We start from the raw sequence: 16,395 nt of genomic DNA, 5'->3' as shown, positions 1-16,395 counted from the left end.
ATATATAAAATTTGGTTTTGGAGTTGTAAGGAGTTGTAATTGATAGTTGTGATGAAATAGTAGCTCTCTGAGGATATTAATAGAATGAATCTAGGACTTACCCAAATACCATGCTGAAGAACTAGAGCTGGCATCTGCCTTTGACAAAGACAGTCCTCTCACTGCCATCCTGAAGCCACAGAATTTATCACCTCCTGCCTCTGGGCCTTTCCCCACCCCATGTAATTGAGATTTTATCATCAGATTCAGGAGTTAATAACCATCAGCGTTTAGGACTTCTTCAGTTTTTAGCAAGTTCTTGGTTACTTCTTCATATTTTCTCACCATCATATGTTCAAGGAATATGAATTAATAGCGAGATCAACTTAGCTCAGAAAAACATATAAAATGTGGTTAGCAAAATCAGTCCTTCTACATACCTCATAGCAATTTGTGGGTACTTCTCTTAGGGTACCTATCTTTTTTTTAAACAATTTTTTAAATTATTTAATTAATTAATTAATTAATTTTAATTTGACCAGAGAGGGACAGAGTGAGAGAAAGAAAGGGAGAGAAAGCGGGAAAACAATCCGTCAGGTCCAGGACTCTAAGCATAGTCAGCCATGTAGGAGTCCAGCGCTCTTTACCACACCACCTGCTGGCCCCAAGGGCACCTAGCCTTGTGGTGTTTTCAGTTTGGTTTTCCTTGACCTCCTTCGTATTAACTATAATCTCTATGATGACAGGGAGAGTCTACCTCATTCTCTCATCTCTAAGTGATTGTTGCATGCCTTTCACAAAATTGATACTCAGTAGATCAATGATGAATTTAAGTGTTCCAAAACTACTTGTATAATGAAATTTGATTTTCTGTAATTCCATTGTATTATTGCTCCTGTTTCTAACTAGTAGAAAAAGTGACCAAAGCTCTCCCTTATTAAAGAATGGGAAGCCTCATACTTCATAAATTAACTAAGCAAATAAAGCTCTGGACATTTGGGGACTTAGGGTTTAAATAAAAATGGTATTCTGTTCTATTCGAATGTATTATATTTAGATTTCTGTGCTGGGATTCTTAAGAGAAGGTGTATTTTTAAAAAAAAAAGTTTCAAGGGACTAGCAGTTAGCATAATGGCTATGTTGCTGGACTCCCATGTAGTCGACCACGGTTCGAGTTCCGGACCCGGTGGCTTAAAACTCACACTGGGCGCGTGGGTGTACATACCCAAGATCCCAAGAGGAGAATGGAGGAGAAGAGATTGTGGTGTGGCCATCCGCCCTGGGGGGTGATTTCTCGCTTTCTGTCTCTCTGTCTCTTTCTGTCTGTCTGGCGAGCGCACGCGCCCTATAGCAATAATAATAATAATAATAATAATAATAATAATTTATTTTTATTAACATTTTTAATGTACTTTGAATTTTATATCTAGTCTAAAAACTAAGTGCCTTTTCATCCAAATGGAATTCTGCGATAAAGGGACGTTGGACCAATGGATTAAAACCAGGGTTCCAAGATCAGACAAAGCTTTAGCTTTGGAATTCTTTAAACAGATAACAACAGGAGTGGATTACATACATTCACAACGATTGATTCATAGAGACCTTAAGGTAAGTAGGGAATGTATTTTGCTAGCTCATTGATGAATATAATGTAGTAATTTAAAAATCTATCTCCTAGTTTTAGAATTGTGATTGATTGATTGTAAAGATGCAATAATAACTCTCTAAGGTTACACTGGCTTTAAAACATGCCCCAAATACCATTCCAAACAACTACACAGAAGTTACCCAGGGCAAGCTATTTGTTGATGATAATGTATATAGTAATACCTTTGTCTTGACAGATACGCATCATATTTGTACTGGAAAAAGAAATGTTGTACACTGTAAAGATGTGATTAAATGTAAAAAATTTTTTTAAATTATTTTATGTAACGTTATTTATTCATTCATACATTTATTTCAATTTGACCAGAGAGGGATAGAGTGAGAGAGAGAGAGAGAGAAAGCAAGCCACCAGGTCTGGGACTTGAACCGCCATGTGGGAGTTCAGCACCCTTCACCACCATGCCACCTGCTGGCCCCAAAGGTAAATAAATTTTTAAAAAGTTATCCAGGGCTTGTCTCCCACAGGAAGGCTCATTCATTTCTGGTCCTACCAGCTGATAGTCCCACCCCAGCTGTAGACAGCAGTACTTTCCGTGTATTGATGTTTCCAAGCAAATCATCGTGGCTGGCACGGCCGGCTGGCCACACTGCCCTTGCCACTGCTCAGGCTCATGTAAGAGGCAGAACAGACTCTGGTGACTGTGGCCCTGGGAACTCGGTACTTGGGAGGGCAGTCACAACCTCTGGGTCCCGAGTCCAGTATTTTCATGGTTAGCCACTCATCCCTATGACTGGAAAATTCTGGTAATCCGCAATCTGAGGCATGTATCATCCTTTAGTATTTTCATTTTCTTCTGGCTTTTATGGTCTGGAGAAGCAGTTTTCCCATTCTTCCTGTTCATCAAAGTGAAAGAAGAGAGACAAAACAGCATTTCACGGCCTTTCCTCCAAACTCTGTATTTTCTGTGATTTGTTCACTCCCCTCACATACTAACCAAACTGAATCTTATCCCTGAAACTTTGCTCAGGTTTTTCTCTCATGGAACATTCTTCGGTGTGTCCCCTTTAATCCCAGTTCCTTTATTTAGCCTTTCTTTACTACTCCGGATCTGCCTTTTTCTGTGCTAAACAAAAGCACCTAGTATCTATGTGAATCTTGGCTATCTGCTTACCTTGTGTGTGTAAAACAGCCAGGAACTAGTAATGAAGCAAAAAAAAAAAAAATGCTGAGAAAAATAAGCACCCGTGTATATATTTATGTGTTGGCCCTAGCTAGGAAAAAGCAGACCCTCTGCTTCCTTGGTCTACCCAGGGACTAGATGTCTGATAACCTTGATGTCTGAGTCCACCGGGTTGCACCATTTCTCTTTAACCATACAAGTTAAAGTTAGTGTGAAATGCAATGAAATTACAAGTTTATTTTGGTGCAGAAAAAGGTTGAATTCCATGCATAATTTTTTTCATAATAACCATTTTCCATTAATTTTAAAAGAATCTTGACTATCTGAAGGTCTTTGTTTTTAATTGCCAAAGAGCATGTGTGCTCACCAGAAAGGAGAGACGGACAGTGAGAGAGAGAGGGAGAAAGCAGCACCCAATGGTCACGGTCATACTGCTACTCCTTCTCCCTCATTTCTCCATCCTGTCAGGATCTGGGGCAGCTGTGTACATGTGTGCACAACGTTTGCTAAGCCTCTAGGGCCAGGATTTAAACCACGGTCAGCCATGTGGGATCCAACTCCCTTAACTACTAGGCTGGCTGTAGGGCTGGCCACTGAAGGAGTTCTTAGAAGTTGGAACCTTATTGAGACCAACAGATAGGATAATAGTCACATTGCTGGACTCCCACATGGCTGACCACAGTTCAAATCCCAGACCCGGTGGCTTGAAACACACCGGGCATGTGTGCATTCATGCCCAAAATCTCAAGAGGAGAATGGAGGAGAAGGGATTGTAGCATGGCCATCCCACTTGGGGAGTGGTTTTTCACTTTCTATCTCTGTCTCTGGTGACAGCATGTACCCTATAGCAAGAATCCCTTTAACAGAAAAAATCGTTGACACATTAACAGAACTATGTTTACATTTTAGAGTAGCTAAAGGTTCACTTCAGAATAAGTCATACATATAGTTGTTAATAAGATATTAAGCATAATTATATATAAACATATATATGTATATATATAATATATATGTGTGTGTATATATGATACAAATTTATCCATGTGTACATATAAATTAATAGTAATTTGCAAATAAATGTAGAAGTTTGGGTATTACTTCCAGGCTCTCCCCAGAATGAATTAGTGAACTTCCGGCTGGTATCTACTCATCTGCCAGCTCTCCTGACGCCCACACTGCTGGTGCCCCGTGTCATGGAATGATCTTTTCTTGTGTCTGTTTGCAAGAACTTTGCTCTGGCTGCAGTTGCTCAAATGTCAGACTTTAATATTGAGCCTTTGTCATCTGCTGCAACTTTGCTAGCTAGCTCTCATTGCTATAGTGGCTGCTCTCTGATATCTGAGATAAGATGCAAATGAAGATGCAAACTTTTTTGCTTAGAAAAATACCAGTTGCACGTGCTTTGACAGAGAATGGCCTTTTCTCAATAAAGCCCTTGTAGGGCCAGCTGGTGACATGTTGGTTGAGGAGGCTGGATTCCCACATGGCTGACTGTGCAGTTCAAGTCCCAGACCCAACGGCTTGAAAGACTCGCTGGGCGCGTGTCCATACATGCCCAGAATTTTGAAAGGAGGGAGAAACAGTAGAGAAGGATTACAACGTAACCATTCTCCAGGAGGAATATTTCCAACTTTTCTCTGTCTGTCTCTGTCTCCTGCTCGAGAACATGCCCTCTAGCAAAAAAAAATGTTTTTGAGAGTTTTTTGCTAGAGGGCATGTGCACTCACCAGAAAGACAGAAACAGGGACAGAAAGTGAGAAATCACCCCCCGGGAGGGATGGCCACGCCGCAATCCCTTCTCTTCCATTCTCCTCTCGGGATCTTGGAGGGGATCACTAACTGCTGATCCCCTTTCTAGCAAAATTTTAAAAAGAAAAGAAAAGCCTGTCTATATAATGTCTCCAAGTATTTAAGAACTTGGAGGTATTGGGAACCAGCAGTTAGCGTAATGGCTATGTCGCTGGACTCCCACATAGTCAACCACGGTTCGGGTCCTGGACCCGGTGGCTTAAAACTCATGCCGGGCACGTGTGCGCGCGTGCCCAAGATCCCGAGAGGAGAATGGAGGAGAAAGGATTGCAGCGTGACCATCCCCCCTAGGGAGTGAAGTGATTCTTTGCTTTCTGTCTCTGTCTCTCTCTGTCTGTCTGGCGAGCACACGCACCCTGTAGCGAAAACCTCTCCAAAAAAAAAAAGAACTTGGAGATATTTAAAAACGGTGGCAAGGAGATTAAAGCAACTGGGGTCCCACATGGCCTACTCTGTGGTTCTAGTCCCAGACATGACCTGAAAATTACATCAGGAGAGCATGCACATGTACCTAGAATCCCAAGAGGCGACTTAAGGAGAAGGGATTGTGGTATGGCCATTCCTCCTGAGGGATGATTTCTTGCTTTCCCTTTCTCTAGCTTCCTCTGTTTTTCTCTTGGCGAGCACATGTGCCCTATAGAAAAATCACACAGAAAAACAACTAGACCAAGGTTCTGATGAAGGACATAGGGGTTTCCAGAGTGAGGTCTTGCTATGTGAGGCTGCGACTCTGCAGAGGGTTCTCTCATAATAGGCTCGGGCTCTGGGTCAGGCTGGACCTGAGCTCCAGTCCTGGATCCTAAGCCTCCTATAGTTTGCATCCATTTTTCATACAGTCCTGTATTTTGTCTAATTGTCATATCACTGATTAGATCAAATGTGGCTTTTTTTAAAATTTTCTTTTTTTAAATTATTTGTTTAATTTTATTTATCATTATTTTTATTTTACTTATTTGCTACAGGGCACATGCACTTACCAGGGAGAGGTAGAGAGAGAGAAGGAAAGTGGGAAAGCAAGTCACTATATCTGGAACTCAAACCACAGTCGGCCATGTAAGAGTCCAGTACCTTAACCAATGTCAGCTCATGGTCCCCATTTTCTTTTTAATGAACTATAAAAAGTAATCTGATTTTTAAAATAATTATTTTATATAATTCTATTCATTATTATCATCTTTTTAGAATTTGACCAGAGAGAAACACAGAGAGAGAGAGAGAGAGAGGGAAAGTGAGAAAGTACCAGGCCCGGGACTCTAACCATAGTCAGCCATGTGGGACCAGGCCCGGGACTGTAACCATAGTCAGCCATGTGGGAGTCTAGTGCCTTAACCACCATATCACCTGCTAGCCCCATAATCTGATATTTTTACTAGATAATCTGATCCAGCTTACATATTTAGACAGTGTTATAAATTTAACCTCTTGTTTTTCAGTCAGGTTATAAACTTATATGTGACTAGCAGTTTTATTAACAAACTCAACATATCCCTACATTGTGAATTGACTGTGCAGTGTAGGAACATTTTTTTCTCCATACTCACCTCACACACAGCCTTCCCTCTGTATGATTGGCATTAGACTCCTGTCTATTTATTTATTTATTTATTTTACTGCCAGAGGGTACACACACTCCCAATAGGGCTTTATCACAATCCAATCCTTTTTGCTCAATTCCACCAGGATCATGAGCGTGTGCATGCACAGTGTGTTTTTCAAGTCATGGGGGCCAGGATTTGAACCACAGTTGGCCGTGTGAGATCTGGCTTCTTATAGACAGGACTTAACTGCTACACTACAGCACCAGCACTAAGTGAATTCTCATCTAAAACTGCTCATTTTCACATGGTCCTTCTGAGGCTGGCTTCTCTAAAGCTCTTCTTTCAGCCATCCTTGGGGTTATGGTCTCTTTCCTCTCAGTTCTTTTACATGGCCCTCATGAGGTCTCTGTGTGTAGTCCAAGTCATACGGAAAGTCTAGCCATTTTGAGCATAGCACAATGTTAATTTCCTCACAAACAACTTCCATGTTTTCAGTCTTTAGAATGTAAGCCAATCCCTTCTACAAAGCTGTGGAATAAGGATGGCCACTCCTCGTTCTGTTATTTCTTCCTTTTTTTTCTTTTTAAATAATTTGCTTAAAGAATTGTATGGGAAAAACTATTTCAGCACAAGTTAGCAGCTTCCAGTTAACTTGGTATGCTTTTAAGGTGGAAGGTGTTCGCTTATTAAGAACTTTCAAAGGCCTAGAAAATTGACCTAAAGAAAATCCTAGGAGAAATTCTACACAGGATATTCTGTCGTTGGGACTGGACTTATTCAGAGAATCTCAAAATTGGAGGGGATCTTAAAGATGTCTACTTCAGTCCTCATTAGATCCTGGATTTATATCTGCAACATTTTCTCAAGAAGAAGGCCAACCCTATTCTGGGATGGAAAACTCTCCAACTCCCATTCTTGGACCAGACTGTTAGTACATTGGATTACATTAAAACACATTTTTTTAAAAGAGGTTTTTGAAAGAAAGAAAGAATGAAAAAAAAAAAAAGAAAAAAGAATTTTTTTGCCATAGTGCATGTGTGCTCACCAGAGAGAGGGAGAGACAGAAACAGTGAGAGAGAAAGTGAGAAATCACCCTCTGGGGGAATGACCATGCCACAATCCCTTCCCCTGGGATCTTGAGCATGCGTGTATGCATGACTGGCATGATTTTCAAGCTACCAGGTCCAGGACACAGACCGTGGTGGGCCATGTGGGAATCCAGCAACATAACCACTACACCATTTGCCCTTAAAGCAGACCATTTTTTATTTTATTTTATTTTTTAGAGAGGTTTTTGACATATGGCACAACACCAGAGAGACAGAGAAAGACAAAGAGACAGAAAGTGAGAAACCACCACCTCAGGAAGAATGGCCAGGCTGCAATCCCTTCTCCTCCATTCTGCTATTGGGATTTTGGGCACTCACGCATGTGTGCCTGGCGTGAGTTTTTTTGTTTGTTTGTTTTTGATTTGTTTTTTGAGAGGTTTTTGCTATAGGGTACATGCACTCACCAGAAAGACAGAGAAAGACAGAGAGAAGAAAGTGAGAAATCACCCCCTAGGGGGGATGGCCACGCCATAATCCCTTCTTCTCCATTCTCCTCTTGGGATCTTGGGCACACATGCACATGCACCTGGTATAATTTTAAGCCACCAGGTCCTGGACTTGAACCGTGGTTGACTATATGGGAGTCCAGCGACATAGCATTACGCCAACTGCTGGTCCCTTGGTGTGAGTTTTAAGCCACTGTGTCTGGGACTCGAGCCTCAGTTGACTACATGGAAGTCCAGTGACTTAACCATTACGCCATCTGCTGGTCTCAAAGCAGATCTTTTAATTACCCTTCTCTAGTCTCCATGACCACACAGAGAGTGCATCAACCCTTTTCATTCGACAGATCTTTAGATACTGAAGGCAACCAACCATACCTCAAGCTGCCTCTGCTGTTAGTGTAAAAGTTCTAACCCTCTTCAGCTGGCTTTGTAAAGATCTATGACATTAAATTCCCCGATTTGGACTACCTGTGTAAGGATAAATGTCTTATAAGTAACTATAAAAATAGCCATTGCCGGATATGACTTAGACATGTGATAGTCTGTCAAATTGGTACATATAAATTCATTTTTTTCCATAGCCAAGTAACATATTTTTAGTAAATGAAACACATATAAAGATTGGAGATTTTGGACTTGTAACATCCCTGAAAAATGAAGAGAAGCGAACGAGTAACAGGGGAACAAAACTATTCATGAGCCCAGAACAGGTAAGGCCTCTTTCTTGCTTGTCTAAATATATTTTACTTCTTTAATTTTTTAATTATAAAAATGGGAGATACTTTTTTAAAGAATTATTTTATTTAACTTTATTTATTATTATTATTTTCTAGTTGGATCAGAGAGAGACAGAGAAAGAGAGCGGGAAAGTGAGAAAGCAAGCTACCAGGTCTGGGACTAAGCCATGGTCGGCCATGTGGGAGTCCAGCACCTTTAACCACCATGCCACCTGCTGCCCCTTGGGAGACACTTCTTTAAAATTAAAACAGTACAGAAATATATAGACTAAGAACTGAACATTTCCCTTAACCTTCCTTTCTGTTCCTACTATTTTCACTAGAGTTTGTTCCTTCACTAGAGTTTGTTCCTTCTTAGATAATTTTCTGTGAGTGATAAAAAAATACAAACACAAATACCAAATATGCATGAGACAATATGTTTTTGTAAATATACATTCATACACTGTTTTACAAGGATACTATGATTTATTTTGTGATGATTTTTTTCACTCAATATTGTATCATAATCTTTTCATACATCTACTTTTCATATTTATAATTAGGTCTGCCCCATTCTTTTTAAAAAAGAATGATTTATTTAATTTTATTTATTATTATTATTATTATTTAGTTTGCTGTAGGGCACGTATGCTCACCAGAGACTGAGAGGGAAAATGAGAAAGCAACTGCCAGGTCTGGGACTCAAACCATGGTCAGCCACATGGAGTCCAGCACCTCAACAACCACACCACTTGCTGGCCCCTGCCACATTCTTTTTAACAACTAGATTGTATTCCAAAGTATAGATACTACAATTTATTTCATTATTTCCTTATTGAAGGACATTAGGTTGTATTCAACTTTATGCATTTACATACATTTTTTCCTCCTTTTTTGGGGGGTTCATAAACAAATATTTCTATGATAACCTATGATCAATTTCTTGAAATGAAATTATTGAATTGAATGACACTTTTTATTTGATAAATTGTTGTCATATTGTTATTCAAAAAATGTGATTCTAATAATGCTGTTGCACAAAAGTGTTTGAGAATTCTGCTCTTTCACACTCAAACTGGGTTACTATCTGCCTTCAGTTTGGGCCAGTGTGACGAATTATAAATGTGGACAAAAAATTATAGTTGAGATCCTTCTCAGGTTGATGGTCAATTTACAGAAGCGATTCAGCTTTTCATTTTGAGAGTTGGACCTGGGCAGTTAGACTTCATAGATCCTGCTAATAAACTTGGTCATATGATATAAGGTATTTTGGAACTGTTTTGGCTTCACAAGACATGGCTATTTATCAGACAAGTAACAGAAGTAAATATATTTTTGGTCTCTTCAGATTTCTTCGCTAGACTATGGAGAGGAAGTGGACATTTATGCTCTGGGAATAATTCTTGCTATGCTACTTTATATACCTCCCACTGACATGGAAATGGTCAAGGTAAGTCATCTCAAATAAATAATTAAGCCACAAAAATCATCGGCTGTCATCTTCACAGTGCTGCTGTAGGCAGTCATTACCCTTGTGTGAGGTTGGGTTTGAAAATATGAGTGTCTGACTGCAAATGAAATACAAGTTTTCTCCTTTCAAGTTTTGGCAACCACTTTATTAGGGACCAAAACACTTGGATCTTGTTTGGAAAGCTTGTACATCTCATAAGACTCCTGTTTGGGTCAGTTACATTTTATCGATTGCCTACTTGGCATAAGGCATTATGTTGAGTGCTACAAGGATTATAAAACTGAACATGTCTTGCTTTCATGGAGCTTAATTTTTTTAAAAAGCTAATGTAAGAGTATGCTGTGGTTTAGGAGGAAGCATGAAGTCTGTGGAAGCAGCTAGGAGAGAGATCTTTCCTGTTGTAGAGACTTAGGCTTCATGGAGGCATGTAAGCTGGGTTCTAAAGGAATTATAAAATTGAACATGTCTTGTTTTCATGGAGCTTAATTTTTTTAAAAAAACTAATGTAAGAGTATGCTGTGGTTTAGGAGGAAGCATGAAGTCTGTGGAAGCAGCTAGGAGAGAGATCTTTCCTGTTGTAGAGACTTAGGCTTCATGGAGGCATGTAAGCTGGGTTCTAAAGGATCATTGGCTTCGGAGAGTCCAAAATATTAATAGAAAGAAGACAATTCCAGAATGGAAACAGAAATGAGCAAAGTGTATCTGAGACCGGCTGGCAGTGTAGTTTATTGGCTTATGTACATTACAAGGAAGTGGTGGGTTGATGGGGCCAGAAAGCCAGGTTAGGGTTAAACTGAGGAAAGCATATGGACTTTCTAGTGCTGTCATTGGGAGCCACTAAAGACAAGAGGCGACTGGATGTTGTAGTCTGAAGCTCAGGAAAGGGGACCTACCCAGAGTCAATAGACTTCTCTTATCTAAAACAGAAAATATTTATTGCATAGGGTTCCAGAAAGGATGAAGGGATATAACGAACATGATGCACTTAACATGTTACATTTTAATGTCAAGGATGTCTATGACATTGCAGTTGGTGTATGGGGAGTCTGGGGGTGGGAAGTATTACTTGCTTCTTGGCTAAAAGGACCTGCCCAAAGAGCTGGAAATATCTTCAATTTAGGGTACCCTCAGCCATTAGTGCTTTCTAAGTTTGTTTTTCTTTCCAAGTAAATAATTTCCTTATTATTTTATTTTCAGATGTCTGATGAGCTAAAGAGCGGGATCTTCTCAACTGTGTTCACTGACAAAGAAGTAAGCACTTGAAAATAATCAGAATTTTATTTATTCAGTGTTGTATGTCTTAGTATTGACTCTTACTGTCATTACAGAAAACTCTTCTGAAGAAACTACTCTCAAAGGAACCCAAGGAACGACCTAACACAGCTGAAATACTGAATACCTTGACGGAGTGGAAGAATGCCTCAGATATAAGGAAACGAAACACGTGTTAGGGCCTTTCTGAAAAGTATCTTGTTTCTGATTTGAGATTTTCCTTTAGTTATCTAAAATATGCTATAGGAATATCGATAAGTATTTACTTTTTATTTTCCCTTCATTTTTAATTTTACATTTTCAGAAAAGTTTTCATTACAAAAACATTCTTACATTTGACTTTTCTCGGTTTATTGCTTTATTCTGAAGATGGAAAGAGCCCTCAGATTTTCTTCTTTATGGTAATTAGTGAATCAATTAATACACATTTATTTAATGTCTACTGTCTCTAGGCCAAAATATATGAAGTATTTTCCTGACTTAAAAGGATTAGGAGCCAGTTGGAGAAATATGGCACTCATAAAATGAGAAGTGTTCCAACAGTCACTTTGGAAAAGAACTGTGCATTGACTAGGGGAGTCGGCTACTGCAAAGCCTTCAACTCCATTCCTACATACATGCCTACGAGAATGTTTGTAGATGTTCATAAAAACCCTGTTTATAATACCAAAAGAACAGGAAACAACCAGAAAGGTGGTTGTTTGTAGTCACCCATTTAAAGGTGACTAGATAAGAAATTATATTCATACACTGGAGTACTATAAAGTATTAAAAATGAATGACTTACAGCTAAATGCAGTAACAACACAATCCATCTCTCAAGAACATCATGTTAAGTAAACAAAGGAAATTTCAGAAAACATACAGAATGATTCTATTTATATGAAGTTTTGGAATAGGAGAAACTGAATCACCATTTCGTTTAAGAATCCAAATAACGGGCCAGCTAATGGTAAAATGGTTATGCCGCTGGGCTACTACGTGGCAGACTGCTGTTTGAGTCCTGGACTGTGTGGCTTGAAACTCACACCGGGCACATACATGTGTGTGCCCAGGATCGCAGGAGAATGGAGGAGAAGGGACTGCAGTGTGGACATCCTACTGAGGAGTGATTTCTCACTGTTCCTCTCACTGTCTCTGTCTCAATATCTGGCAAGAAGCACACTGTAAGCAAAAGCCTAAAAAAAAAAAAATGTCCAAACAAATGTGGTGAAGCAATGAAATGAAGCAAGATGTTATGTTATGGTCTGGATTGTGGTTTTTGTACCCAGTTTCATGTTTCGGAATTTGATGTCATGAGGGATGATGCTTAGCGGTCTGTGATTAGTTCATGGCGATTGCAATGTGAAGGCAACATTTTGTAAATAGATTAATGATGTCTTTCAAGATCCAGTGAGTTTTAGATCTCATGAGAAATTGGGTCTCCTAAGAGATGGTTGCAATAAAAAAAAAAAGAAAAGAAAAAAAAAAAAAAGAAAGAAAAATCCCCTGTCTGTACATGCCCACCTAAGTCTGGTCTTTCCAGCCACCAGAATTGTGTTTATAAATAAACTTCTGTCTTGACAAAAATCACCCAGGCTCATGTGTTTCTGTTAGCAGTGCAGTAACGGACTAAGAAAGAATGAGAAATGTTAAATTTTGCAGAGTGTGATCGCTAAGAAGGGAGGGAGATGATGTGATTGAGGAAGTGGACTTTGAAGGCAACAGTAACTTTTTTCTTAAACTGGATGTTGAGTCCACTAGTGTTTGCTGTGCATTTTTATCTTAAATACATTTTGTATCCATTATAATATAAAAAACACTTTTTAAAAAGGTAACTGTGGGACCAGTGGGTGGCATGGTGGTTAGGGTGCTGGATTCCCACATGGCCCATCATTGTGGTTCAAGACCTGGAACTGGTGCCTTGAAAATCACAACAAATAAATGGGCAAATAATTTTTTTCTTTTAAATGATAACTTTGGGGTCAGCAAGTAGCATGGAGGTTAAAGTACTAGATCCCATATAGCTGAGTCCACAGTGCAAGTCCCGGACAGAGCTTGAAAATCACACCAGGCACAGGTGTGTGCACGCCCAAAATCCTGGGAAGAAAATGGAGAAGGAACTGTGGTATGGCCATCCCCCCCAAGGGATGATTTCTCACTTTCCTTCTCTCCTTCTGTTTCTGTCTCTCTCTGGCAAACACATGTACCCTATAGCAAAAACAAAATAAAAAACAAAACTCTGTGCCTTAAGGCATTGCTTAGAACAGAAAATAATCAGGAGGGGTGAGATCACTGTCTCCTGAGCACAGGCCTTTGAAGTGACATTCCGGTAAGACTTTGTTTTGTTTTTTAATCCGTTTTTAAAATAATTATTTTATTTAACTTTATTTACTTATTTAATTTGACTAGAGAGGGACAGAGAGAGAGCAAGGTGAGAAAGCAAGCCACCAGGTCTGAGACTCGAATCACGATTGGTCATGTGGGAGTCCAGCACCATTGACCACCATGCCACCTACTGGCCCCTGGGTGAGACTCTCAAGTGAGTGAGGAATTTAGATGAGCAGAGAGGAGCCCGGAGCCGACCTGAATGGTCTAGGCAAAGGACACGGTGCAAGTTTGGGAAAGCATACATGGTGTATGCCAGTTTGCTGCCCTGAACTCTTGTAAGGAAGGCTGGAAGATCCCTTAGACTGTACCTTAGAAGACCCCACAGGTTAATTTAAACTTTAGAGCAACCCACTACAATCTAAAACTGCAATGCCATTGTACAGTTTTTAATAGTTTTTAAATGAGCCAATTTAGATTAAGTGAAAAGTGAGAACATGCACAATAAGAGAAAATATTTTCATAAAGGCTTACAGTTTTTTTTTTTTTTTTTAACAGACAGTTTTGCTACAGGGCATATGCACTCTCTGGAGAGAGAAAGCAAGAAATCATTCCCCAGAGGGGATTGCCACCCCACAATCCCTTCTCCTTCATTCTGTCCTTGGGATCTTGGGGATGCATTAGTTTTAAGCCACCAGGTCTGGGACTCGAACTCCATTTTACTACGTGTGGTGTGGCCACCCCCCTTGGGGGATGATTTGTCACTTTCTGTCTCTCTGGCGAGTGTGTGTATCCTATAGCAGAAATCTCTAAAAAAAATAAAAAAAAAAAAAAGTAGAAACTGTAGACAGAAATTTGAAAATAAACTTGCCACAATACAAAAGTAAATGACAATAGGTTAAACTTTAAAGTTTCAAATTTCACATGAGTATTTTAAGGCAAATTTTAAAAAATTATTTTCAATGTTTTGCTTTCCTCATATTGTCTTGTTATAAAGTCATAAAAGGTCTGTTATGCATAGAATTAAGTTTTACTCCTCTGCGAAGCATTTTTTTGTTTGTTTTTGAGAGAGAGATTTTTACCATAGGGCATGTGGGCTTTCTGAAGACAAAGAGACACAGAAAGCAAGAAATCACCCCCTGGGGGGTGGCCATACTGCAATCCCTTCTCCGTTATACTCTCAGGATTTGGGGCATCCAGGACTCAAACTGTGGTTGGTCACAGGGGAGTCAGCACCTTAAACACTATGTCACCTACTGGCCTCTAAAGCCTGTTTTTAACTTTAATGGACAAGAACTGTCTCCCACTCTCTAAGACTGAGCTAGTCCTAGCGTTCAGCCTGTAAATGTCAACTGCAACCCTGGTGGAGTCACTGGTTCTATCAAGGTTATTCTTACATTCTCAGCATAACTGGTATGAACATACTCAAAATATTCTAGGCCACTGGGTTGAGGGGTGGGCTGTCCCTCTAGTCAGTAAGAGGAAAAAGGGAAATCGGCTCTTGTCCAACTCCTTGCCATCTCAAACTATCCTCAACGTTGGGACTGACTTGAATATTGGCCCAAGTGACAGGGAAGAATTTGACTGTCATTCTAAGAAGAGATGTACTTCTGGATGGCGTGATGGTTACGTCACTAGACTCTCACATAGTCAATCACTATTCAAGTCCCAGACCCAGAGATTTAAAACTCACACTGGGTGCATGTGCATACATACTTGAGAGGAGAGAGAATGGAGAAGGGATTGCAGCATGGCCATCTCCCCTGGGGGATGATTTCTCACTTTCTGTCTCTCTGTCTCTCCAATGAGTATATACATCCTATAGTAAAAAAATCTTCTCTTAAAAAAAAAAAAAAAAAAAGATGGGGACCATCAGTTGGTGTAAGGGCTATGTCACTGGACTCCGATGTAGTCGACCCCAGGGCGCTTGTGCATGAGAGCCCAAGATCCCGAGAGGAGAATGGAGAAGGGATTGCAGCATAGCCATACCCCTAGGGGGTGATTTCTCGTTTTCTGTCTGTCTCTGTCTGTCTTTCTGGCAAGCGCACATGCCCTATAGCAAAAACCTCTCCAAAAAAAAAAAAAAAAGTACTCCCCTTTGTTTAGCTATTAACATTTTTATTACTTTTTTAAACAAAAATAATATAATAGTATGATAAATAGTATCACATAAACTTAAATATTATATATGAAATATTATGTATATATTTACATTCAAAAAGATGTTTCTTCTTCTAGATGAAGAACAGTCGCCCAACATTTAACATGATCAATGGTTCTCAAGCTCTCACGTAGATAGTGATTGATACTCAACTCTCAGTGACCAACGACATCAGAATCTCTGGGGTGGAAACCTTCTATTATCATTATTATTCATTTATTTTTATTTTTTTGCTATAGGGAGCTTGTACTTGCTGAAGAGAGACAGAGACAGAGAAATAAGTGAGAAATATCCATGAGGGAGATCTCCTCTTGGGATTTTGGACACGCGCACGCGCGCGCACACACACACACACACACACACACACACACACACACACAGAGTGTTTTTCAAGCTGTTGGATCCAAGACTTGAACCACACAGTTGGCTATGTGGGATCCAGCTCCTTAACCTCCTTGCCACCTGCTGGCCTATACATCTTTAGTTTCCCAATTTAAACCTGAGCACAAGTGAATTAGGTCATATTAGGTCAGGTATTAATACAAATTATGCTATTGATTTTCTTAACCTATGCAAGTGTAGGTTTGCTTTTGCTATTTTCTTGGTATGCTATTTCTTTTTTGTTTTTTGTGTTTTTGTTTTTTGGAGAGGTTTTTGCTATAGGGCGCATGCGCTCGCCAGACAGAAACAGAAAGCTAGAAATCACCCCCCAGGGGGAATGGCCATGCCACAATCCCTTCTCCTCCCTTCTCCTCTTGGGATCTTGGGCATGCACGCACACGTGCCTGGCGTGAG

The 16,395-nt window shown here is 39.8% G+C and overlaps 1 protein-coding gene across 5 annotated transcripts in view; it reads left to right on the top strand.

The window, feature by feature from the left end:
* The window catches only part of EIF2AK2 (eukaryotic translation initiation factor 2 alpha kinase 2), a 46,066-nt gene extending 33,362 nt beyond the window's left edge, over window positions 1–12,704 (top strand). For 4 of the 5 annotated variants that reach the window (XM_014588917.2, XM_006151337.3, XM_014588916.2 and 1 more), the window contains 5 exons: window positions 1,410–1,587; window positions 8,252–8,380; window positions 9,738–9,839; window positions 11,058–11,111; window positions 11,189–12,704. In XM_014588917.2, the coding sequence (XP_014444403.1) occupies window positions 1,410–1,587; window positions 8,252–8,380; window positions 9,738–9,839; window positions 11,058–11,111; window positions 11,189–11,311 (586 nt within the window). In that variant the 3' untranslated portion in view covers window positions 11,312–12,704. The remainder of the gene's footprint in view (window positions 1–1,409; window positions 1,588–8,251; window positions 8,381–9,737; window positions 9,840–11,057; window positions 11,112–11,188) is intronic. The other variant, XM_014588918.2, reaches the window with a different exon arrangement.
* The last annotated feature ends 3,691 nt before the right edge of the window (window positions 12,705–16,395 follow it).

The sequence above is a fragment of the Tupaia chinensis genome, unplaced genomic scaffold (assembly GCF_000334495.1).
Source record: "Tupaia chinensis unplaced genomic scaffold, TupChi_1.0 Scaffold000317_1, whole genome shotgun sequence".
NCBI classification, from domain to species: Eukaryota; Metazoa; Chordata; class Mammalia; order Scandentia; family Tupaiidae; genus Tupaia; species Tupaia belangeri.
Note: the sequence above shows the minus strand (reverse complement) of the source record. Positions and strands in the feature narration are given on the sequence as shown.